Raw genomic sequence first — 23780 nt, forward strand, 5'->3', positions numbered from 1 at the left:
AGGGCTGACTGCAGCCCGGCGAGTCAACCGAGCCGGCGTCCGGGAGCTCGGCATGGCGATCCCCGCGGCTTCCATGGGGCCCTCGGCGCTGGGCCAGAGCGGGCCTGGCTCCATGGCTCCCTGGTGCTCAGTGACCAGCGGCCCGACGCGCTACGTGCTCGGAATGCAGGAGCTGTTCCGCGGCCACAGCAAGACGCGCGAGTTCCCGGCGCACAGCGCCAAGGTGCACTCGGTGGCCTGGAGCTGCGACGGGCGTCGCCTGGCCTCGGGGTCCTTCGACAAGACGGCCAGCGTCTTCCTGCTGGAGAAGGACCGGTTGGTGAGCCGCTGGGGCCTAGCCTAGGCTAGGGAGAAGGGCTGTGGTGAAGCGAGGCGTGGTGGTGAGGCGCGAATAGGGGTGAGGCGTGTGGAGGTGGGGAGAGGGGAGGGGGAAGTAGGGGTGTGGAGGTGAGGGTCGTGTGTGATGCGAGAAAGAGGAGCGTGGGGGTGAGGAGGCGGTGAACGGGCTGGGGTGATGGGGGGTGAAGATGGGGGTGGTGGAGAGGAGGACTGGTGCTTAGGGGAGGTGGCGGGGTGTAGGGAGTGCAGTAGTAACGAGGTGTGAAGAGGAGCGAGGAGTGGGCGTGCAGGGAGTGTGAAGACCCGTGGGAGGGGGGTGGACGGATGGGCGGGGAGGGGGATGGTGGGGGTGTGGGAGAATGCTAGGAGGAATTGTGTGGTGGTGAGCGGTGGCAGGGGCGGGGGGTGGTGGGCTCCCTGTGGTGGTAAGTAGGGCCGCTCTGAAAATGGTAGGGCCTCCGTGGCAGTGAGCAGGCGGGTTGGGACCCTGGGTGGCAGAGGAAGGGTGGAAGACCAGAAAGAGGGAGGAAGGCCAGGGAGGGCAAAAGAGTAAGGGCGTTGATGTGGAGCCCATCCTCAGAACGGCTTAGACTGATTGGGGATGAAGAGAGGGAAGATATCAGGAAGAGTTTGGGGGAAGAGGTTTGGATGGACTGGACTCCTTAATTATCCAAACTTTGGTTGGTCACAAGATACCTTGGTTTGAATAAAGTTAAGCAGTTACATGGGGAGGCAGGTACTTATGGGTGAAGTGACATCTGGATTCTGTTCTTTCAGGTTAAAGAAAACAATTATCGTGGACATGGGGATAGTGTGGACCAGCTCTGTTGGCACCCAAGTAATCCTGATCTCTTTGTCACTGCATCTGGAGACAAAACCATTCGCATCTGGGATGTGAGGACTACAAAATGCATTGCCACTGTGAACACTAAAGGTGAGTATTCAGAGAGAGGGCAGTAGGAAGATAAGCTACTTATTGTCATTCAGAAAGCGGTTTTTGCATATCTTCTCTGTGCGTGAGCTTGTAGGTGTGGGACATCCTGAGCTGAATAAAGACAGTCTCCAGCTCCAAGGACCTTAGGGTTTAGTGCAAAGAGATACAGACATATATATGTATATAAAAAGCTAACATAATATGACATGGTCGTCATAATGGAGAGGTCTACAAGGTGAATACCCAGAATGGAAATGCTTAAGTCTGCCTGGGGGAGATAGGGAGGGCCTCACAGAATTTGAGCAAGCTCTTGGGGTAGCCATACAGATTGAGTAGTCAGGGAACAGCACGTGCAAGGAATGGAGAATTTGGGAAACTGCTAATAGGCTGGAATGGCTGATCGTGGAATAAATGGCTTTGATGGTCTGGGAGAAAATGGCCTGGAAGTTGTGCAGTACATTTATAGACTGTTCTTCATCAGGTATTGTCTTATAAACCTTGGGGCCATTTATTAAATTTTATTGACAAAGATGTTATTGATTATAAGATGCATCAATGTTTTATGCACCATTAGGAAAGAAAATAAAGTTTTATTTATCAGAGAATCATGATACGCCAAAAATTTTGAGGTGAATCCTGATGCATTCTAAGGTACATTATAGGTAATAAAGTGTGAAAAAATATACGTGTTAGAATTAATAAAGTTGATGAAATTTTTAATTGATGTATTCAATGTGGGCTACTGGGCTTTGTTGGCAAGACTTGTACCTGGAGGTGGAATGATGTTTCCCCAACTAGACAGCTGGTGATATGTGAGTGATTTAGGTGGTATGTAGATGAACATTAAAAACTCATTGTGTATATGTTTTAATGCCTACTAGAAAAAAAGAACTGGCCTATAGAATTTATTGCTAAAGTAAAGCTAATTTATTGCTAAAATGAGGCTAGTGAAGTAAAAATGTGGGGGGGGGGGCAATTTTTAAAATTTTTTTTTCATTTTTTATATTTTATTTTATTTATTTTATTTTATTTTTTGCTCTTTATTGGAGTATAATTGCATTACACTGTTGTGCCAGTTTCTGCTGTACAACAAAGTGAATCAGCTGTATTTTTACATATATCCCCATATCCCCTTCCTCCCGTGACTCCTTCCCACTCTCCCTATCCCGCCTCTCTAGGTCATCACCTATCATTGAGTTGATCTCCCTGTGTTTTGCAGCAGCTTCCCACTAGCTGTTTTACATTTGGTAGTGTATATAAGTCAGTGCTACTCTCTTTGTTCCAGCTTCCCCTTTACCCCCCACCCGTATTCTCAAATCTGTTCTCTACATCTGCACCTTTATTCTTGCCCTGCCACTGGGTTCATCAGTGCCATTTTTAAGATTCCATATGTATGCGTTAGTATACAGTATTTGTTTTTCTCTTTCTGACTTATCTCACTCTGTATGACAAACTCTAGGTCCATCCACCTCACTAAAATTAACTGAATTTCATTCCTTTTTATGGCTGAGTAATATTCCATAGTATATATGTGCAACATCTTCTTTATCCATTCATCTGTCGAGGGGTATTTAGGTTGCTTCCATGTCCTGGCTATTGTAAATAGTGCTGCAGTGAACATTGGGATACACGTGTCTTTTTGGATTATGGTTTTCTCTGGGTATATGCCCAGTAGTGGCATTGCTGAGTCATATGGTAGTTCTACTTTTAGTTTTTTAAGGAACCTCCATACTGTTTTCCATAGTGGCTCTACCAATTACATTCTAGGGGGTCGGTTGGTTTTAATAAAAATCTTAGAAGAAGAAAAGTATAGCTGTTACATGGGTAGTACAAAAATTGTGAAAATGGCATGAGAGTGACTGGAGTTTGGGAGGTGCTGGTGTAAGAGAGAATTAGAGGCTTTTGTGTCAAGTCTGGGTTTAAATCTTGGCTCTTTTACTTCATAGCTTTGACACTTTGGCTCATCTCTCTTGCATTTTTTCATCTATAAAATGGGGATAAAAAGTGTGCCTTAGAGAAATGTGAGAACTAAAGGGGGAAATTTCAGATGAAGGTGCTGGACTCTCAGTTCATCTGTAAGTGGTAGTTCCCTTCTGTGGACGAGGACCTTAGTGAATGAGCTCTGGCGATAGCTCTGGTTTTTCTATGATAATAAAATAAGGTTATGGGCTGACAGTACCTTGCTGATTCTGTGTGGGTTCCCAGGGGAGAACATCAACATCTGCTGGAGCCCCGACGGGCAGACCATTGCTGTAGGCAACAAGGATGACGTGGTGACGTTCATTGATGCCAAGACACATCGTTCCAAAGCGGAGGAGCAGTTCAAGTTCGAGGTCAATGAAATCTCCTGGAACAATGACAATAACATGTTCTTCCTGACAAATGGCAACGGTTGTATCAACATACTCAGGTGAGGGGTTCTAGCTTAGGGGACTGTCACATCTTTGCATTGGGTGCTGTGGTGGATACCGAGGTGAATTAGATGTGAGTCTATCCTGAAGGAGCCAAAAGGACAAATACAGTTGCCTTTTGAATAGCACAGATTTGAGCTGCTCAGGTCCACTTATATGTGGATTTTTTCAAGAGTGAATACAGTATTACAGTCCTACATGATCCGGGGTTGGTTGAATCTGGGATGTGGACCCTGGGATACAGAGGAAGCGTGGATGTGGAGGACCAAGTTATATGTGGATTTTCGACTGTGCAGAGAATTGGTACACCTATTCTTGTTCAGGGGTCACCTGTAGTAATAAAGAATTCTAACCTCTCTTCAGCACCTTTGAGCCAGACACCTTGTATTTTACTGAGTCCTCAGAGAAATCCTAGGGAGTTGATGGTGTGCTTCCCATTTCACAGATGAAGATCAGGGGCTTAGCGTCACTAGTTAGCTGGTGAGCACTAGAACTGGATGCGTCCTGAATTATAGCTAATTACACCCTTAAAGTCTCAGCTTAAATATCACTTTCCCTCCAGGGAAGCCATCTTCACCCCCAAGGTTAGAAGCTTATTTGATGGACTTCCTATTGGAAGCATTTCTTTTTCTTCCTTCCTTCCTTCCTTCCCTCCTTCCTTCCTTCCTTTAAGAATCAATTAATTAATTAATTTATTGCCTGCGTTGGGTCTTTGTTGCTGCTTGTGGGCTTTCTATAGTTGCGGTGAGTGGGCTTCTCAGTGTGGTGGCTTCTCTTGTTGCAGAGCAAGGGTTCTAGGCACACGGGCTTCAGTAGTTGTGGCACTCGGGCTCCTTAGTTGTGACTCGCAGGCTCTAGAGTCCAGGCTCAGCAGTTGTGGTGCACAGGCTTAGTTGCTCCGTGGCATGTGGGATCTTCCCAGACCAGGGATCGGACCTGTTTCCCCTGCATTGGCAGGCTGATTCTTAACCACTGTGCCACCAGGGAAGTCTCAAAGCATTTCTCATCTTACATTATAAATGCATGTTTACTTCTCTGTATCTTCCATTAGATGGTAAATTTCATGAAGGTAAGGACTATATTTAACTTGTTTAGTGTTGAATCCCTAGGTGCCTAGCCCAGTACCTGCTGCACAAAGTTAGGATTTCAGTGAATAGTCTCTAAATGAATGAAATTTTGGAATTGAAATTGAGGTCTGTCTGATTCTGTTCTTTCTGTTATCTTGGGTGAGCAATTCTAGGCAGTGTGAAGAGGCTCTGTGTTATAGAGGCTGGGAGTTTGCTGTAGAATCCCCAGGAAAGAAAGTTATATTGATTGTGGGAGTTGGGAGTTGAAGGAGGCAACTTCTGAGCTTGACCTTGAAAGATTCGTAGAATTTTAATAATCAGAGGGAACTGCACAGTGGACGAAACAAGTGAGAGTGAGCATGACTGACTCGGAGAGTAGTTGGTAGGTCAGGGTTGCTGGGAGTGGTGGCAGATTAGGTGTCTGAAGAGAGGTCCTGAAATGGAAAGATAGAGTTGAAATATAATTTGGGACCAGATTATTTGGGTCTGGAATTCTGTGCTTAGCAATTTGAATTTTATTCTGTAGGCAGTGTTTTTTTTTTTTTTTTTTTAAGCTTTTTTATTAGAAAATAAAACAGATATAGGAAACCATGAAATACAAATGTATAGCTTAATGAACTATTATATGCTTAACACCTGTGTAACCGCATCAGGTCGAGAAATAGTACTTTGCTGTCCACCTCAGAAGTCTTACCATGGGCTTTGTCCTAATCAAAACTCCCTCCCACCAACACTATCTTGATTTTTATAATATTTCTTTATAGTTTTAGCTACCAAGTGTGCATCTCTAGATACTCTAATTTTGCCCATTTAAAAAAGTTTGATATGCCTTTTAAGTTGGCTGAACTGTGGGGTTCCTCTCCATCCCTTTCTTTTACTTAGAACTTAGCTGTTGAAAAAGCAGGCTGTTAACCTGTGGAGCTTGTCCCAATCTGGATTTTGCTGATTCCAAATGCCTATTTGTTGGAATTTAAGAGATACTTCCTCTCATCTGTTTGGTTACCCAGGAATATAGTTCATTTAGAGAAGGCAGGAAAAATGCTTGATTCTTTTCCTTTGTCATTAGGTAACGAATTAGTTCTCTGTCACCTCCAAAGATGATCAGCTAGGGTTTTTTAAATAAAAAAGAATCATAATGGACTCATGTATTTAACCATGGTAGATGTGTTTCAGTCTGTTGTAATCATTGTCCTTATTGAAGCTCAAATTATCTTATCTTTGGCAAATGGGATCCTCTTCAAGTTGGTTCCTGAGTCTTTTTTTTCTGACATAGTCCTACTAATCTTCAGTTTCTTGCTCTCTGGTATGATAAGATATGCCAAGTTCATCTTGTGTGTTTCCTGCCTCATATCTTTCATCAGAAAATTCTCTGAGAATTCCTGGATTCTTTTACTGGAAAATAATACTAGAGCTAGGAACGTCCATATTGTTGGGTTGGCTGTTTCTAGATCTTTCCAGTGGACAGAGCTAAGAAGTATATGAGTTGTATATACCTTAAAGATAAAATTCTGTGTGAATTCATACTGATAATTTTCAGTTAAAATCTCTTAGCTTCCAAACTGAATATTCTGGTTCTCAGAGCTGCAGGGGATTATAGAATTTGCATATTCCATGGTTACTTATTACCTTCATTCCCTGATACACATGCAGGTATTTCAGAGTAACAATGCTACCGCCACCACCAATCTGATTACTTAAAATAGTAAATTTTGCTTTTTGAATATGCTTTTCTCATTCTTCCTCCATTAAAAAAAATAGTTAATACTATATATTGTCAGATTATACAGAAATTACATATTATACCTTAAACATATATAACTTCTACAAGAAACTATATATTTAATGCTTACCACCAGCCCTAGGCTGGTAAGTCTCTAGTCATTGATTGTCAAAACTCAGTTTCCAGTTTAGATTCCTCAGGAAGAGTTTAGGGGAACAAGATTCCCTGAGTTCATACTTACTATAGCTTATATGCTTCTAAAACTTATAGCTACTTTATTATATTGTGCTTATTATTTGAACTTTTTATAATTGATAGTCTGTTTTGCTAGATACAGATATTTTGATTCATATGTTCTTGTTGGTGTATCTTAAGTATGTTACTCCATTTTCTTTTTGCATAAAGTGGTACTGTCAAAAAGTCTGATGACTATCTAAAGTCCAGTAATTTTAATACCATATGTCTTCATGTTGGTTAGTCTGGGTTCATATCCTGAGGTATGTGCTGTTTCAGTATATTGTTTGAAATCTTTTAATTTCAGGAAAGTTTTCTCGAATTACAGTCTTTGATATTTTTTCTGTTGTCTTACTTTGATTTTCTTCTTCAGTGTCTCCTCTTACCATCTTAGTACCACAGTCCTCTTCCCCTAGTTTGATTGCTGTCTGTCTTGTTTCTCAGCTACCCAGAGCTGAAGCCTGTGCAGTCCATCAACGCCCATCCTTCCAACTGCATCTGTATCAAGTTTGACCCCATGGGGAAGTACTTTGCCACAGGAAGCGCAGATGCTTTGGTTAGCCTCTGGGATGTAGATGAGTTAGTGTGTGTTCGGTGCTTTTCCAGGTAAGCAACTCTGCCAGCACTTTCCTTGTTGGATAAGTTAATTCTGTTTATGTTGGGTGAAACTGGGCCCTCCTCTTGTTGGGTTATTTTATTTTATTTTAAGCTCTTTATTGGCATATAATTGCTTTACACTCTTTTTTTTTTAAGCTCTTTATGCTTTACACTCTTGTACCAGTTTTTGAGGTACACCAAAGTGAATCAGCTGTATTTATACATATATCCTCACATCCCCTCCCTCCCGCAACTCCCTCCCACCCTCCCTGTCCTGGCCCTCTAAGGCATCACCCATCATCGAGTTGATCTCCCTTTGTTATACAGCAACTTCCCACTAGCTATCTGTTTTATAGTTGGTAGTGTATATATGACTATGCTACTCTCTCACTTCGTCCCAGCTTCCCCTTCAATGCCCGCCCCCCTGCCGCCACCCCGTGTCCTCCAGTCCATTCTCTGCATCTGCATCCTTATTCTTGCCCTGTCACTGGCTTCATCAGTACCATTTTTTTTAGATTCCATATATATGAGTTAGCATATGGTATTTGTTTTTCTCTTGCTGGCTTACTTTGCTCTATATGACAGTCTCTAGGTCTATCTACCTCATTATGTATAGCTCAATTTCTTTCCTTTTTATGGCTGAGTAATATTCCATTGTATACATGTGCCACATCTTCTTTATCTATTCATCTGTCGATGGGCATGTAGGTTACTTCAACGTCCTGGCTGTTGTAAATAGTGCTGCTTATTGGGTTATTTTAGTGTCTCCTCTGTCTACTCTGTTATAGGCTGGATTGGCCTGTGAGGACCCTCAGTTTTAGCCATGATGGGAAAATGCTGGCATCGGCATCGGAAGATCATTTCATCGACATTGCTGAAGTAGAGACAGGTAACTACACCCTCACTCCCTTAATGAGACTCCTCTGTCTTTCATCTCTGGCCATCAGGACTTCTCCTGTCATGTGTTTCCCTCTCTGCTCATTACTACTTTGCCAGCATTAGCATAAATGAATTTGTCTCCTTAAGGCAAGTTTGTTTATTATGACTATTGTAGTCAGGTAGTGAAAGGAGCAAAGAGTTAGGAAAGAAAGGGGCAGGTCTGAAAGAAAGTGATTAAAGAAAATATTTTGCATTTTATTCAGTTTTAATTCTTCCATTATAATAAAATTTTAAAATATAGAAAGGGAGAAGAATGAATGAATGAATAGATGGATGGATGGATGGATGAATGATCATTAAAATTAATGACCAATTAATGATCATTTAAATACAACCTCTTTTAGCATTGTGGTATATTTCTTTCTGTCTTTTGCCTGTATGTGGACTTAAAAAATATATATATACATTTTATAATTTAAGAAATTATCAAAGTAGATGTGATTTGTTTTAAAAAGCAACAAAACATGACTTAAAAATAGAAAAATGAGAAGGCGAGTATTCATTTTACAAAAGAGTTTCCTCAGATTTAATTTTTAACGTAGCCTTATTGTTTTTGGAAATACATGATATTTTAATAAAAGAATTCAAAGTATACAGAAAACTTCAAAGCAAGTAAAAAGTTTGAAATTCTGTGATTTAAAGAGACTACTCCTTTTTTTTTCAAACTACTTTTTCTTCCCTTTTTTTAAGTTTATTTGGTTGCGTTGGTCTTAGTTGCAGCACATGGAATCTTTGTTGCCACGTGTGGGATCTTTGTTGCGTGTACAGGATCTTTAGTTGCGACATGTGGGGTTTTTTAGTTGTGGCATGCAGAATCTGTAGTTGAGCATGTGATCTCTTAGTTGCAGCATGTGGGATCTAGTTCCCTGATCAGGGATCAAACCCGGGCCCCTTGCATTGGGAGTGTGGCGTCTTAGCCACTGGACCACCAGGGAAGTCCCTAAAGAGTGCCATTCTTGATAACATTGCGGTAAGCGTTGTCCAGCTATCCAGACACGAAGCTCCTTCATGTCCCCTCGTGTTCGTGTGATGCAGGCATGCTCTCCTGCTGCTCCGGGGCCCGCCCTCCTCATCTCTAGGATCCTACAGCTTCTTACATGGCGATGGCTGCTGTTTTGATGGGGTTTAGAATTCCATTGGCTACACCAGGTGGCTTCTGCTCTTTACACCATTATAAGCAATGCTGTGACGAGTATCACTTTACTTACGTAGTCAGCTTTTCGGGTAAACCATGGAATTGGGATTGCTGAGTCCAAGCTGCTCGCATTTGTCAAGGACCAGACTTCCTTACAGAAGGGTTGTTGCAGGGTTTACTCTCAGCAGCAACACATGCATGGAGTTAAAGGCTGAAAGGGAAATGGAAGGGGAGTAGTAGCCTCCGAAACCATTTTTTATGTCTGTGTAACACAGAAATTTGATCAGGCATGTAGCTATCGATCGCCAGATCCTAGCGTTATGAAGAGCAGTTAACTATCCCCGAAATAGATTACTTAAAAAAAAAAATCTCATAATACAAATGAATCAATATACAAAACAGAAACAGACTCACAAACATAGAAGACAAGCTTGCAGTTTACCAAAGGGGAAAGGGAGCGGGGAAGGGATAAGTTAGGAGTATGGGAGTAATAGGTACAAACTACTCTATGTAAAATAAATAAGCAATAAGGATTTACTGTATCGTGCAGGGGACTGTATTCAGTATCTTCTAATAACCTGTAATGGAAAGTGATCTGAAAGAAATATATATATATAACTGAATCACTTTGCTGTACATGCTATACAGCTGAAACTAACACAGTATTGTACATCAACTATACTTCAATGAAAAAATCTTTCTCTTTTTAACACACACACATATATATATGCATATGTGTGCATGTATATATATATATATAAAAACAGCTTTATTGAAAGATTATTCACATACCATATAGTTGACCAGTTTGAAGTGTATAATTTAGTGTATCTTGTGTTTTTATTTATTTTTTATTTATTTATTTTTAAAAGTCTTTATTGAATCTGTTACAGTATTGCTTCTGTTTTATGTTTTGGTTTTGTGGCTGGGAGGCATGTGGGATCTTAGCTCCCTGACCAGGAATGGAACCCACACCCCCTGCATTGGTTAAAGTCTTAACCACTGGATCACCAGGGAAGTCCCTATCCTGCATTTTTAAATCAGCACCACACTGTGAACATTAATCTTAACCCCAAGACTGAAAAAAGTTAAGCAGGACTACAAAAAATGGCTTTGGAAAAATCATGTTTAATTTCCACAAGTAGGAATAATAAAATTTTTGGAAAAAGAAATCTATTTGCAAGGCATTGTGGTTTAGTAGAAAGATCTGTGGCTTTGGAAACAGACTGACTTCCTGTGTTGAGTCTGCTGTTTCCCTTTTTTTTCCTGTTGCTTTCTTGAGGTGTGACTTAACCTGTTTCTTTATAAAATGGGGTTTAGGATCATTGCTTGCCTTGCTGGATTGTCTTTGTACTTTATGAAGGTAGAGTACAGTCCAGCTGATTCGTAAGGCGTGCTCAACAAACAGCTGCTGTCGCTGTTTTCCCGGGAGGGCAGAATAGCGTTCAGAGCAGAGGCTCTTAAGTAAACCGACCTGCTTTCGGATCCTGCTCTGCCACCCTCTGCGCCTCAGTGCTGTCTGCAAGATGGGGTCATAACCCTATAGGACACGTCTTAAAACCCCATAGGGTTATTAAGTGGATTAAATGATTTAATGTAGGTAAGTACTTAATGAGCCTGGTGTCTTATTAGTAACGTATTGATCGGTTTCTCTGTATTGATTTTTATAGGCGACAAGCTGTGGGAGGTGCAGTGTGAGTCCCCGACCTTCACTGTGGCTTGGCACCCCAAAAGGCCTCTGCTGGCATTTGCCTGTGATGACAAAGATGGCAAGTATGACAGCAGTCGGGAGGCCGGAACTGTGAAACTTTTTGGCCTTCCTAATGATTCCTGATAGGAGGACCTGATGTACGGAGAAGGCCCAGGCAGAGGCTTCCACTGTATAGTTAGTTTGGTCTGTTCTCTTGGAGTTGGTGGGCACCTCAAGTGTTTATACATTGGTATCAATTATACAAGTCTTTTGTCAGGCTGCCCATTCCAGTTTCCTCTGTGTTTGTTATGGCAGCTGTTCCCGTTCCTTGCCCCCTGCAGGAGGGCTCTGCAGTGATGACACCAGCATACCTTGTCCTCTGGGAACCTCCTGTCTTCCTCCTTTTGGGCGTATGATGGACTTTGTTGGGCTTGCTTCTGCTTGGACAGTACCTAGTTTGGAGGGGTAGGTGAGGAAGGATGAGATGGGGATGGAGGTTTTTTAATAATAAAAACAAAATACATATAATTTTGAGAATTGAGCATTTAATAAAACTGACTTTTAAATTATAGGACTTCTAGGATTTTAAAAATTATGGTAATATCATTATTATTTTCTTTTTTCTTTTTTTCTTTTGATCTTTATTGGAGTAAAATAGCTTTACACTGTTGTGCCAGTTTCCACTTTACAACAAAGTGAATCAGCTGTATTTATACATATATCCCCATATTATCCCCTCCCTCTTGATACTATTTTCTTATTATAAGAAGGTGTTGTAATTCTACACTTTAAAAAAATTTCAGATAGAATTTAAAGGTTGTAATTCTATCATTTAATGTCCTAACCAAGAACTCTGTGAAATGCAGCATGAAATGCATGGCCAGTAGCACTTTGATGATGTTATGTCATCAATCATTTATATGTACATGTACCTGGCCTCATTCGACAAAGATTTGTAGGCCACAAATTGATGATAAACACTGAGAAGAGTAGTAACATATAAATAAGAAATACAAAATCAGGATAAGATATGTAAATTAGAATAGGAAGTCAAGACTGGGGGAATTAAAATAGAAATATGCCAAGAATAAGGACCTAGTTGAATGATTGAACTAAAAGTCTGACCCTGTACTCCATGTGGCAAAGAGAAGAAGGGGCTAAGTCAGCTAATTCTTATTAAAATAAGCACATGCCAGCTCCTCAGGGAAGGCAAAGCTTTATTAGCTCTTACCTCCAAAAGAAATGGCTCATGTAGGGGGTTGTTACCTGGGAGCTATATTTAATTTCATGGTTGTGTAATGTATTTCAGCATTAAAAAAGAAAAACCAAATCAAAATATACCTAAGTGATGTTTGTAGGAAATTTTGGAAAAAGCAGGTAAGCAAAAAGAAGACTCATGTTCCTAACCCCAGGAGACAGTCATTTTTGTGCTAATAAGCAGTTTTGTGTATATCCTTCTAGGAGTTTTCCTATGCTTATATTTTTATATAAAAACATGTTTATCTTTATGAAAATCTTGCAGGGTAGACAAATCAAGTGTGACAAGATAAAGCATACGAGGTGCTCAGCACCATGTTTGGCAGTATATTTAATAAAACACTAAATCTTAATAGACGTCTCTAATTATTGAACATTCCCCATGTGTCTGGTACTGTAATGAGCACTTCCCTCAATTTTTGTAACGGCCTTCTGAGGTTGGGTGTGATCACCATTTTACTACTTCGGGGAGTCCAACTCAATGTTACTCATTAAGCGACAGTATTGAGGTCTAGGTTTGCTCAAAGGCCTATATGCCTTCAATTGCAGTGGCGGTTCTATTTCCATTTGCCCTACCCATTTTACAGATGAGTAAACCTTGGGTCTGAGCAGTTAACTCTTGGCCCAAGTTAGTGATGAATTGAGGCCTGTCTTCGGGCTCATCAGTGTTTCCTGCAGCCCAGAACAGCCTTGGCCTCCACCTTCCCTGGAGAATGGTCTTTTTAGTTGCAAACCAACTTGCCACCTCATTATGTAAGAAGTTCAGTAATATTCACGTCACTGGGAGTAAACTTTAGTGTCTTGTTTCTTGTCTATGCAATTCTGTCATTCCCATGGTGGCTGCTGTGTTTCTCTGTATCCCACTGGAACCATGTGCTACAGGTTCGGTCTAGATCCTTGGTATTTGATCAGTTCTCTCTTCCATCCATGTAGATTTTTCCCTCTGGGTTTGTGTAAAGTAACGATCCACTCAACTTACCACTTGAAGAAGAAAAGATTTTCTGCTTTCAGCTAGTGGGACGCATGTGGCAACAGGAAGATGCATCTCCGTGAGGAAAGAGCCTCAGCTTATGGCAGACCTCACTGACCGTCAAGGCCTAGCTGACATCTCTGTGCCTTGTCTTCAGAGCTGTGGAGGAGCTCCGAAGTCTGGTTCCTCCTGGAGAAATGACATTGTCCAGGACCTGGGATCCCTGTGGTTTGAGTGAATTTTCTAGTTCAGAGAAGGAAGGATGCCACAGAGAATCACATCTGATTATTCAGTCAGTCCAGGCATGTGATAGAGTTACTACACTAGCAAGCCAGAAGTAAATGGTGGAGTCAGCTCAGAGCTAGACCTTCGTTGGCAGGGAAAGTCAGATTTGCTGTACCGATGACCCATCACTGAGCTGACTAGAATGACAAGTCAGGTTAAGATTATGGTGTCTCTTTTGCTGAGATCCTGGATTTTGTACAGCATGAGATCCAGGGAAGGATGAAACCTACCAAGTGTTAAGCTTGCGGGATGTGTATGCGTGTTCCTTGAGGATTGTTCTCTGCACCCTAATGTGTTAGGGTAAAGCTGTGCAGAGGGGAAGGCTGTGTGTGGGAGGGGTAGGGGTGGGGAGGTTCCTGGCAGAGTATTGGGAGGCACAGCAGGGAGTCCTGGTTGGACGGAAGGAGTGGGCAAAGTCAGGACCAGGCTGTTCTCTCCATGTCAGGAGACTGAGGTGTGGAGCACCAGAGGGCGGATCAGGAAGGGGCTGATTCTGGGAGTCCCTAGAGCAGAGTGTGTGTGAGTGTGTGTGTGTGTGTGTGTGTGTGTGTGTGTGTGTGTGTGAGAGAGAGAGAGAGAGAGAGATGGGCTGGTTGGGGTGTGATGTGTGGGTGAGTTCAGTTGAGAAAGACCAGGAATGGCCTTCTAGTCATTCCCCACTTACACCCTTAAGCCCTTTTCCTTTCAGAGGTGTTTGCTTTCTACTCTCTAAGGATTTTAGTCACAGAAGGGACCATGAAATGTCTACCTTTGTTGGAAGGAGAAAAGCCCACAGATGGAATTAAGAGGGAAGCCCTGTCTTTAGAAGGAGTGGAGGACATATGTATGGAAGTGCAGCGCACCCGCAGACCTCCCACATGTAGGTACTGTAGCACCTTCTTTCTTCCCTCCGACACTGTGCTGCACTGGAAATAAAGCGGCTTCACACTTGAGCAGAATGGGATTTGAATCCCGGCTCCAGCAGTGATTGGTTTGAACTCACTTCCCTCATCCATTAAGTGGGAACGATTAATCCTCTTCTCCTTGGGTTGTTAGGAGAATTAAACGAGATAAAGGGTTTGTGAAGCATCTACATGGTACCGGGCACACGGGAAATGCTTAATCCATCCATCCCTGCCCCGTGAGGAGCAGCAGCTTCTAATGAGAACACGGGCTGCCTGCAGAGACGGGCCATCAGTCCTTCAGCTGTGTCAGCTTTAAATGCCAGAGCTGAGTGAGCCAGTTCATCATCCCAGGAGTAGGATCTGTGCAGGGAGGAGCCTTATCCATCACACCCTGGGCCTGTGGGAGGTCCAGGGGAGAGACGTTAGGTGTGCTGTCTGGGGCATCTGCTGGGCCTGTGATGGATGTGTGCACCTGTGAACAAGTGGAGCAGAAGCCAGCACTGTGTGAACAAGGGAAGGAAGAGCAGGAGGGTAAAGGTCTTGTCAGCTGAGGCTTCTGGGAAGGGATTGGATGGAGAGGAGCTGGACACAGTGCAAGTCTTGAATATGGAGGGTGTGAGTATCGGGCAGAGGGCGTGGGAGAAGGGGTGCTGCGGGTTGGAGCAAAGCCGAGGTGGCGGCCGGGTCCTGGGATGTGGAGAAGTTCAGGTGGAATGTGAGCTGGGCTTGGGGAGAAAAGGGAGGGAGGGTGTCTGGATGATTTCAGTTTGGACTGGTTGGTAGTGTGACCTTGGTGAGTAGGGCAGAGTCTGATAGGCCCGGGTGGAAATCCTTGTTCTGCCACCACTAACTGGGAGACTTTAGTCAAATTGCTTCACCTCTATAGCTGCTGTTTATCTTTATAATGTCCATAATGGCAGTACAGCTTGTGAAGGTTAAATGAATTGGCATGTGCGCTATGCCTGGCACATTGTGGATGTTCAGTAAGTAGCTACTGTTGTTATGTAGGGTTAATACCACATCTGTGTGCTATATAAATCCTCATACCTTACAAAGCTTTCCTTGTCTCCTAAGTTCGTCATGTTTTGTACAAAAAAGTGGGGGTTGGATGGGCTGGAATTTGGAGAAAATAAATATTTAACACATTTTAAAATACCCATTTTTGAACTAAGGCCCTTTGTTAATGTTTAGGGACACTAAACTGAGAAGTATTTAGCCAGTGATTGCAGATGTACCAGCAGTTCACATGTTAGAAATTGATGCTGACATGGAACCACAAGCTGTTGAACTTCAAGGCATCCAACATCTTCGTCTTTTATCCCTTAGGAGAAGCAGGCAGAGCGTGAAAACATGCTCATCCAGCCAGCAGTGTCATAGCACAAAGTCACTGGGTAGCACTTGCCCTGACTGGAATGTAGTCAGACATCACTGGGGTCCCCATGGACTTGCCAGGAACAAGTTGCTAAACTCACCTCGTTTCCCTTTCGCTTCTTGGTAAAGTTACTAGAATACAGGACACGCAATGGTGCAGATGCAGCACAGAATCTGTCAAAACATCTGAAGATGTCCTTGTGGACCAAAGGAGATATGGGCAGGGCAAAGGCCAATTTGTACCTGGTCATCAACTGTACCCAAAGGAAGTCAACTTGGAGAAAAATTTCTCTCCTGAAATGAGATGTCACCAAGGAGTTTGGGTTAAAGATGACCAGACCTGTGATGAGTTATTGGATGTTTATGATGGACTGTGTATCCAAAATGGCAGCTGAGGTGCTGAGTTCAACACATATTAGAGGGGAGGCCCTCTTGTTCTCTTTGTAGAAAGGAATCTTTGTTGCTTGATCAAATGTCTGAGATTCTTCTGAGTATTGGGCCTTGTATGAGAGAGAGGGAAAAATCAGACAGCTGTACCTTGGACCCATTTTATAGATACAAATCAGGGAGGTTAGGAACTTGCCCAGGGTCACCTGGTCAGGACACTGGTTTGAAGTTTATGTTCTTCCACTGTGTTATGTCCTGCATGTGGGTCCACAATCCCAACTGTTTAGGTTCAGCCCAGTCTAGATGTACCTTCACAACCACACAGATGGAAAGGCTTGGGAGTCTTTGAAGACTGTTTTCCACCGACATTGGGATCCGTCTGGGGCCTTGTGGCAAAGTTGTCATGATGTTGATGGGCAGAAACCAGAGAAGAGAAGGTTTGGCTTAGTGAAGTGAAGAGAAAGAACCCATGAAGGGCAACAAGATCCACTCACGGAGACACTCAACACCCACCTTGTGCCAGGCCTGGGCTGGGCGCTGAGGGTACAGCCTGTTAAAACACACATTCCTAGCTCCCATCTCCAGAGATTTTAGTTCCCTATAAAGGGTCAGGGTTCTGAGAATTTGAGTTTCTAACAGATTTCTAGGGGGTATTGCTGCTGCTGTTGAAGCCATTATATAATATATATATATTTATATATGTAATATGTGTTAATATAATATATATATATATATATATACACACACACACACATAGGGCCCAGCATAAGGTGCTGCTGAGTTTAAACTTTAGATCTTCCACATGTAGCTGGCCATATGGCCTTGGCCAAGTTCTCTAACCTGTGTGAGCCTCAGTTTTCTCATCTGTAAATGGGATACTACCCAATTCCAAAGGTGGTTGTAAGAATTCAGTGAGACAATGTATGTAAGCACTTAGCACAGTGCCTGCAGTCAGCGTTCAGTAGGTTGTTTTATTATTTTTATTAATGCCAGTGAGGAGACAGTTGCAGAAGCACATGGAGAGCTGAAGGAGGGGCTGGACCAGGCCAGTAGCTGAGGGGTGGGAAGGAGGAGACTAGGTTGTTTCAGAGGCTGCAAGCCCCTGAGATCTAGGACTTGGCTCTACGTTAAAACCTGCCTGCTGGCCCCTGTCTGGCCACTAGAGGGCAGTGGAGCCAAGGCTGCACAAGGAAGGCGGCGCGCCAGCAAGGTTGGTGCGGGTCTGTGCATTCAGCCTTTATTCCTATCCTGAAGCCTAACTGTGTATTTGCATTGCACTGCCTCCTCCCTCCTTGCTCTGTGTACTTGCTGACGTTTTCAGAAAACACTTCGCATCACAGGGCACCTCTCAGTGCCTGCTCATCTTGTGGCCTGGGATTAGCCATGGCTGAGGCGTCCCACTTTCTGGCAGCTGTGTTTATTTCTCAAGGGCACAGGCAGAGCAGAACATGGGGGCCTGCGCCCTGCAGCTCAGCAGAGCCTAGTTTGAACCGCCGTTGCTCTTCTGCCAGTTCAAAACTTGGGGCCTCTTCCATCTTGCTTCACTCCCCCGCTCCCCAGCCCTTGCCTGCCCCCTTTGGTCCTGTGGGTGGAGAAATAAAGGGAATTCCAAATCTTTAATCCATTTTGAAGGCTGGTAAACAGCACTGGTTGAATCATTTCAGAGAAGTGTGGGTGCTCTTTCAAGGTCATAGAATATAGTGAGGGAAGGAAGAATACTGGAGGCGCGTTTATAATATTTGATGGTGTACCTTGTGCCAAGCCCTGTCCATTGATGAATTGCTTTATTCCATGAGAATAACAAAAGGTACCAGTGGCAGCAGCCTGCACTTGCTGACTGTGAGCCAGGCCCTCTGCTAACTGATTTTCACATATTAGCTCTTTCAACTCTAATAACCGCCCATGAGATATTCTTCATTTTGAAGAAACTGAGACTTGGAGAGGTTACAATAGGATACATAGGGCCAGAGATGGGTGCTGGTGGAAAATGAAACCAGTGTGTCTCATTCCAAAATCCAAGCTCTTTCTGTCAGCTGTATTGGGCATGGTCAATTCTACTTTTAACCCAGCTCTTTCCGGAAGTGGGATATATAGACCTTAGGAAGGAGAAGACCAGGCTTATGACAAAACAGCCTATTAAGTACTCATGACCCCACAGCACAGTGGACCTGTTAAGGGCATAGATTTGGGACCAGATTGCCTGAGTTCAGATCCTGGCTCTGCCACCTACCATCTCTGTGACCTTGGATGAGCAAATTCTTTGACATCTGTCTTAGTTTCCTCATTTGTAAAATGGGGATAATAATAATAGTTACCTTACTAGCCTGCTCTGAGGGGTAATGAATTAATGTAAGTGCTTAGATCATTGCGTGGCACAAAGTAACAGCTCAGTAAATGTTAGCTCTTATTATCGTCATTTTTAACCATTCTGCTGAAGTCACCTCTGTATTCTTAGTGCCTGGCGTATACTAGGGGATGACAAATGTTTATTGAACGAAATGAACCCTTGGATTCAGAAAAATATTTTATGAGCCCTGGAGGGTGCCAGGTGCTGGCTTGATACATAAACGACTCCCTTTTGGACCCTGTCCTCAGGACTTCTCAGTGGAATAGGAGAGGTCAGGCAGGGTGCTAATTAGCGCACAAGGCAGAATTATTCCTTGGAGGCCCTGATGTGGGTGAGAGCACTTTTGGAGTGGGGAGGGGCCTGGGATCCAGTTTCAGAGGAGACAGGCTTTGAATTAGACCTTGAAAGATGGTGGAGGAGGAGGGAAGGGTGCGCTGGGCCAGAGAATTCAGGCTTCCTGAGCTCAATATGCCTCCAGCTTCAACAAAGGACCATTGAATCAAGTTCAGTTTTATTCATCCAACAAGTATTCATCAGGCAAGGTTGAAACCAGGCACTGAGACACAGTGATGGCTTTCAGCCAGTCTGTGCCCTCAAGTGACCTGGGTCTAATGGGTGAACAACCAAGAAAACAAGTGATGACAATTCAGTCTGATGACGGACCAGTATTGACTTGGAGGCTCTTAGGTGTTGGTGAAAGACATTCGACTCTGACTTCTTTAAATAGGAAATTCTCACTGGACATCCTCGGTCATATGTGTTCACTGTGGTCGGGGGATCATCTGTCCACCCTGCACAGGGTGCGGAGGGTACAGGGCATGCCAGTGCTGCCCAAATTACATGGACTGAGGTGGTGATGGTGGGCTGTGGTGGGTGTGATTCCCCACAGAAAATTCAGATGAGGTCACCAGAGGGAGGAAGAATCGATGTTTACATGCAATGCACAGATGTCCACTACAGCTACCGCATGGGAACAGAATAATCCACCAGTTAAGAGTCCTGGCTTGGCACTGCAGTTCCCGGGGATGGAATCCCAGTTCCACCACTTACAAGCTGTGTGACCATGGCTGGGTCACTTCACTTGTCAGTCTGGGTCTCAGTGTCCCCATCTACAAAATGGGAGTGATGGTCCAGCACTGTGGGCTTGAACCAGTGTGAAAGGACACTGCAAAGGCACCAGGCAGGTACCAGCATGTGTCACTGCAACTTGTGGCATGAAGTCTGAAGTCTCTGACCCAGTGAATCAACTTCTGGTTATCGAATTAAGGGAAATGAAAAAGCTAACTCAAAAAGGTATCTGTATCCCCATGTTCATTGCAGCATTATTTACAATAGCCAGGATATGGAAGCCACCGAAGTGTTCATTGGTGGATGAATGGACAAAGAAATGTGGTGTGTATATACACCATATATACAATGTAATTCAGCCATAGAAAAGAATGAAATCTTGCCATTTGCCACAACATGGGTGGATCTTGAAGGCATTATGCTAAATAAGTCAGACAGTGAAAGACAAATACCCTATGATCTCACTTACATGTGGAATCTTAAAAACTAAACTCCAAACCAAGCTCATAGATACAGAGAGCAGATTGGTGGTTGCCAGAGGTGGGGTGGGTGGGGGAGCGGGCGAGATGGTTGCAGGGGGTCAAAGTGTACACACTTTCAGTTATAAAATAAATGAGTCCTGGGATGTAATACACAGCATGCTGACTATAGTTAACAACAGTGTATTGCATGTTTGAATGTTTCTAAGAGAGTAAATCTTAAAAGTTCATCACAAGGAAAAAAATGCATGTATGGTGACAGATGTTAACTAGGCTTATTGTGAAGATCATTTTGCAATGTATGCAAATATTGAATCGTTACATTGTACACCTGACGTTGATGTAATGGTATATGTCAATTTTACCTAAATAAATGAAATCTGAAGTCTCTGGATTGTTACCTGACCAGTTCCAGGGCACCTGTCCACAGGCCGCCAAACTGCCCTGGGCTCAAGTCTTCAACCTGCCACTTACTGGCTACGTTTTCCTTCTCCATGAAGTGAAGACCACCGTTCCTGCCTCCCAGGGTTACTGGGAGAAGTGACGAGGTGATATACAGACAGCGCCCAGCACGCATGGTTCTGGCTCTGTAAGTGATGATAGATGTGTTCTCAGTACAATGATTCTTCCAGAGCACACCAGGAGTCCAGATGCCACTGTGGCAGGACAGACCACGTGCTCTGTGAGCAAACAACCGTCCTTCTGGATAAAGGGTGTATTTGGCCAGCAGCCAAGGGCCCTGGGAGGCTTTGTGTAGCAGGGCCCTTCCCGCCTTCCTTTCAACTTGGGCTGGGTACAGCCTCACAGAGGTTCCTGTTTCACTCTTAATCACCCCTCGGGCTCTCCTCTCAGCCTGTCTTTCATTTCCAGCGGAGGCTTTCAGCCAGGCAGTTTGAACAGAATCTCATCTGGAGTGTGCTCACTCTTCTCCCCTGTCGCTGGCAGAGATCTGGGATCAGCTCTGCATTAGGACAGGTTGTAAGTAAACACACATTTGCTCTAATGTGGCCCCTTCTCCCATCCCGTGGCCTTATCTTAGATTCGTGCAGCTTCAAATCAGGGAACACAAGAGTGTTAGGAAAAGACCTTAGAAATCCATTACTCCAGTCTACCCATTTTACAGGAGAGTGTGTTGAAGATGTTTGGTTACGTTGCTCATGTCCACATAGATAACTTGAAGATGCGAATAGAGCTGAAAATCAGGCCTTCTGACTCTTAGTCCAAAACTTTTACCACAATAACCTGGTCCGTCAACCATTCATTCCCTCCTTCGGTAACATATATTGAATGTTGATTACTGTTTTCCAGACCCTATATACTGGGCTCTGTGAAAACGAGTTGAATAAGAAACAATCTCTGCCCTTGAACTGCTCAGGATTTCTCCATCCATCCATCCGTTATCTATTCATCTTTCCATCAGTCTACTTCTCTCTCCACCCATCCATGAATACATCCTTTTATATCTTTATCCATTTATCCAGTCATCAGAGCCTTGATAAAGCCCCAAGTCCTGGGCTGGTGCCACGGACCAAGATAAGTAAAAATTTTGCTTTTTAGGCTTTCACCAGTTGTGGAGGAAGACACATACAAAGCTGCCTCTAAGATATGTATGAAGGGCTCTGTTTGTACACAAAAGGAAACTTTCTGTCCTGCCTCTTGTTTCTGAGGGTGAAAACAGGGCTGTGCGTTGGATAGGAGTCTCCAGTGGGGAATATGGGAAAGAACCTTCTAGGCCGAGGGAACAACAGTGGCAAAGGTGAGAGGATGCCTGGCGGGTTTAGGAGGGAGAGGGACTCCATTTCATCTGACGACGCCTTCTAGGAGCGCACTGGCTGGCTAATCGTCAACAGAAGATGTCAAAGCCTCCTTTACAAGGACCTTGAACACCATACCTGGAGCACAATGTCACCCTTTGGGCGTTTGGAAACCACTGCCGAGTTGTGTTTTTTGATTGTTTGTTTTTGTTTGTTTCGTTTGTTTTTTAACAGGAAGTGACTTAGGCCAGCAGACATTTTAGAAAGATCACTCAGGGCGATTGGGTCAGAGGTGGGAGACTGGGAGTATAGGAGTGTTTAAAACCTGTTCTGACAGCCCTTGGAGAGTCGACATCATGGCCTGAATCAAGGTGTTGACAGTGGAGATGGGACATATGGGGTGGGGTTCGGGCGACACAGGGAGGAAGAATGAACAGCGCCTGAATGGTGACTTACTGTATGTGGACCTTCAGGGAGGGAGAGAGATGAGTCAGAGAAGACTGAGATGTCTGACTGGTGACAGGTGACCATGCCATGTGCTGAGTTCAAGACCACAGGAGGAAGAGGATTTGGGGGGCAACAGAGACAATAATGTATTCAGTTTTAGACATGCTGCTTTTGAGTTGTCTGTGAGGTGGGTAGCTGGGGAGACGTGTAGGATGCAGTTAGTTGTAGGATCTGGGGCTTGCCAGAGGTGGGGTTGGGGGTGGACACGGTGAGCAGTCTCGAGTGTGGAATGTCAGTTGCACACAGAGCAGCAGACGTAAAGCTGGAACAGAGGCTGGGGCTTTGACCTGCTTGTTGGAGGAGACAGACCTGCTGGACTGTGGATTTTCGTAATTGTACCATGGTTACTCAAGTTCTTAACATTAGGGGAAGTTGGGTGAAGTGAGAGTATTTGGAAACTATCTGTGCCATCTTTGCAACTCTTCCAAAGTGCTAAAATTTTTTTTAAAAATAAAAGTTAGGGCACGTGGTGAGCGGGCGCCTCTGCACGCGCGGGAAGATGGCCGAGCGGGCGGCCACGTCGGTGCTGTTCATGTGTCTGGGTAACATCCGTCAATCACCCATCACAGAAACAGTTTTCAGGAAACTTGTAACTGATAAAACATTTCAGATACTTGGAGGATAGACAGTGCAGCCGCGTCTATGTATGAACTAGGAAACCCTCTTGATTTTCGGGGGCAGGCTTGCATGAAGAAGCATGGTATCCCCATGAGTCACGTTGCCCAGCAGATAACCAAAGAAGACTTTGCCACTTTTGATTATATACTATGTATGCATGAAAGCAATCTGAGAGACTTGAATAGGAAAAGTAATCAAGTTAAAAACTGCAGAGCGAAAATTGAACTCCTTGGGAGCTATGATCCACAAAAACAACTCATTACTGAAGATCCCTGTTAGGGCAACGACGCTGACTCTGAGACCGTGTACCAGCAGTGTGTGCGGTGCTGCAGAGCCTTCCTGGAGAAGGTTCACTGACCGGGTCCAGTCCTGCTTCGGCCCAGGCGTGTCCCCACAGGCTGTGTTCTCAATTGAGTGTCACAGTGTCACCATTCCCTAGCCAAGGCCACAGTCCTTTCTTCAGTTGACTCACTGTTTTTTTTTTAATCTTTATTTATTTATTTATTTAATTTTTTTATTGGCTGCGTTGGGTCCTCATTACTGCACACGGGCTTTCTCTAGTTGCTGTGAGCCGGGGCTACTCTTCATTGTGGTGCACAGGCTCCTCATTGTAGTGGCTTCTCTTGTTGTGGAGCAAGGGCCCTAGGTGCATGGGCTTCAATAGCTGTGGCACATGAGCTCAGTAGTTGTGGCTCACAGGCTCTGGAGCACAGGCTCAATAGTTGTGGTGCACGGGCTTAGTTGCTCTGCAGCTCGTGGAATCTTCCCAGGGCAGGGCTCAAACCCA

At 44.0% G+C, this 23780-nt stretch overlaps 1 protein-coding gene and 1 pseudogene across 4 annotated transcripts; both read left to right on the top strand.

Moving 5' to 3' along the window:
- Positions 1-13884, top strand: THOC3 (THO complex subunit 3). 4 transcript variants are annotated; one of them, XM_057728766.1, is made up of 8 exons: positions 1-319; positions 1117-1273; positions 3479-3683; positions 7150-7311; positions 8091-8191; positions 11047-11145; positions 12376-12443; positions 13335-13884. In XM_057728766.1, the coding sequence occupies exons 1-8, from the start codon at positions 53-55 to the stop codon at positions 13374-13376; spliced, it is 1101 nt and encodes a 366-aa protein (XP_057584749.1). In that variant the 5' UTR covers positions 1-52; the 3' UTR covers positions 13377-13884. The 4 variants fall into 4 exon arrangements, with proteins under 4 accessions (XP_057584749.1, XP_057584768.1, XP_057584744.1 ...); XM_057728785.1 differs by having other exon boundaries at positions 13257-13372; XM_057728761.1 differs by lacking the exon at positions 13335-13884 and having other exon boundaries at positions 12376-13239.
- An 8987-nt stretch (positions 13885-22871) lies between these two features.
- On the top strand, positions 22872-23350 carry LOC130833264 (low molecular weight phosphotyrosine protein phosphatase-like; annotated as a pseudogene).
- Positions 23351-23780: the final 430 nt, after the last annotated feature.

This window comes from Hippopotamus amphibius, chromosome 1 (assembly GCF_030028045.1).
Source record: "Hippopotamus amphibius kiboko isolate mHipAmp2 chromosome 1, mHipAmp2.hap2, whole genome shotgun sequence".
NCBI lineage: Eukaryota > Metazoa > Chordata > Mammalia > Artiodactyla > Hippopotamidae > Hippopotamus > Hippopotamus amphibius.

Bases quoted from the DNA above. Each gene is read 5' to 3' on its own strand.
- THOC3 (XM_057728761.1), top strand. From the start codon at position 53: ATGGCGATCCCCGCGGCTTCCATGGGGCCCTCGGCGCTGGGCCAGAGC. The intron at 3,684-7,149 runs GTGAGGGGTTCT...CTTGTTTCTCAG, and splicing joins GGTTGTATCAACATACTCAG to CTACCCAGAGCTGAAGCCTG. The intron at 11,146-12,375 runs GCAAGTATGACA...AATGTATTTCAG, and splicing joins TGCCTGTGATGACAAAGATG to CATTAAAAAAGAAAAACCAA.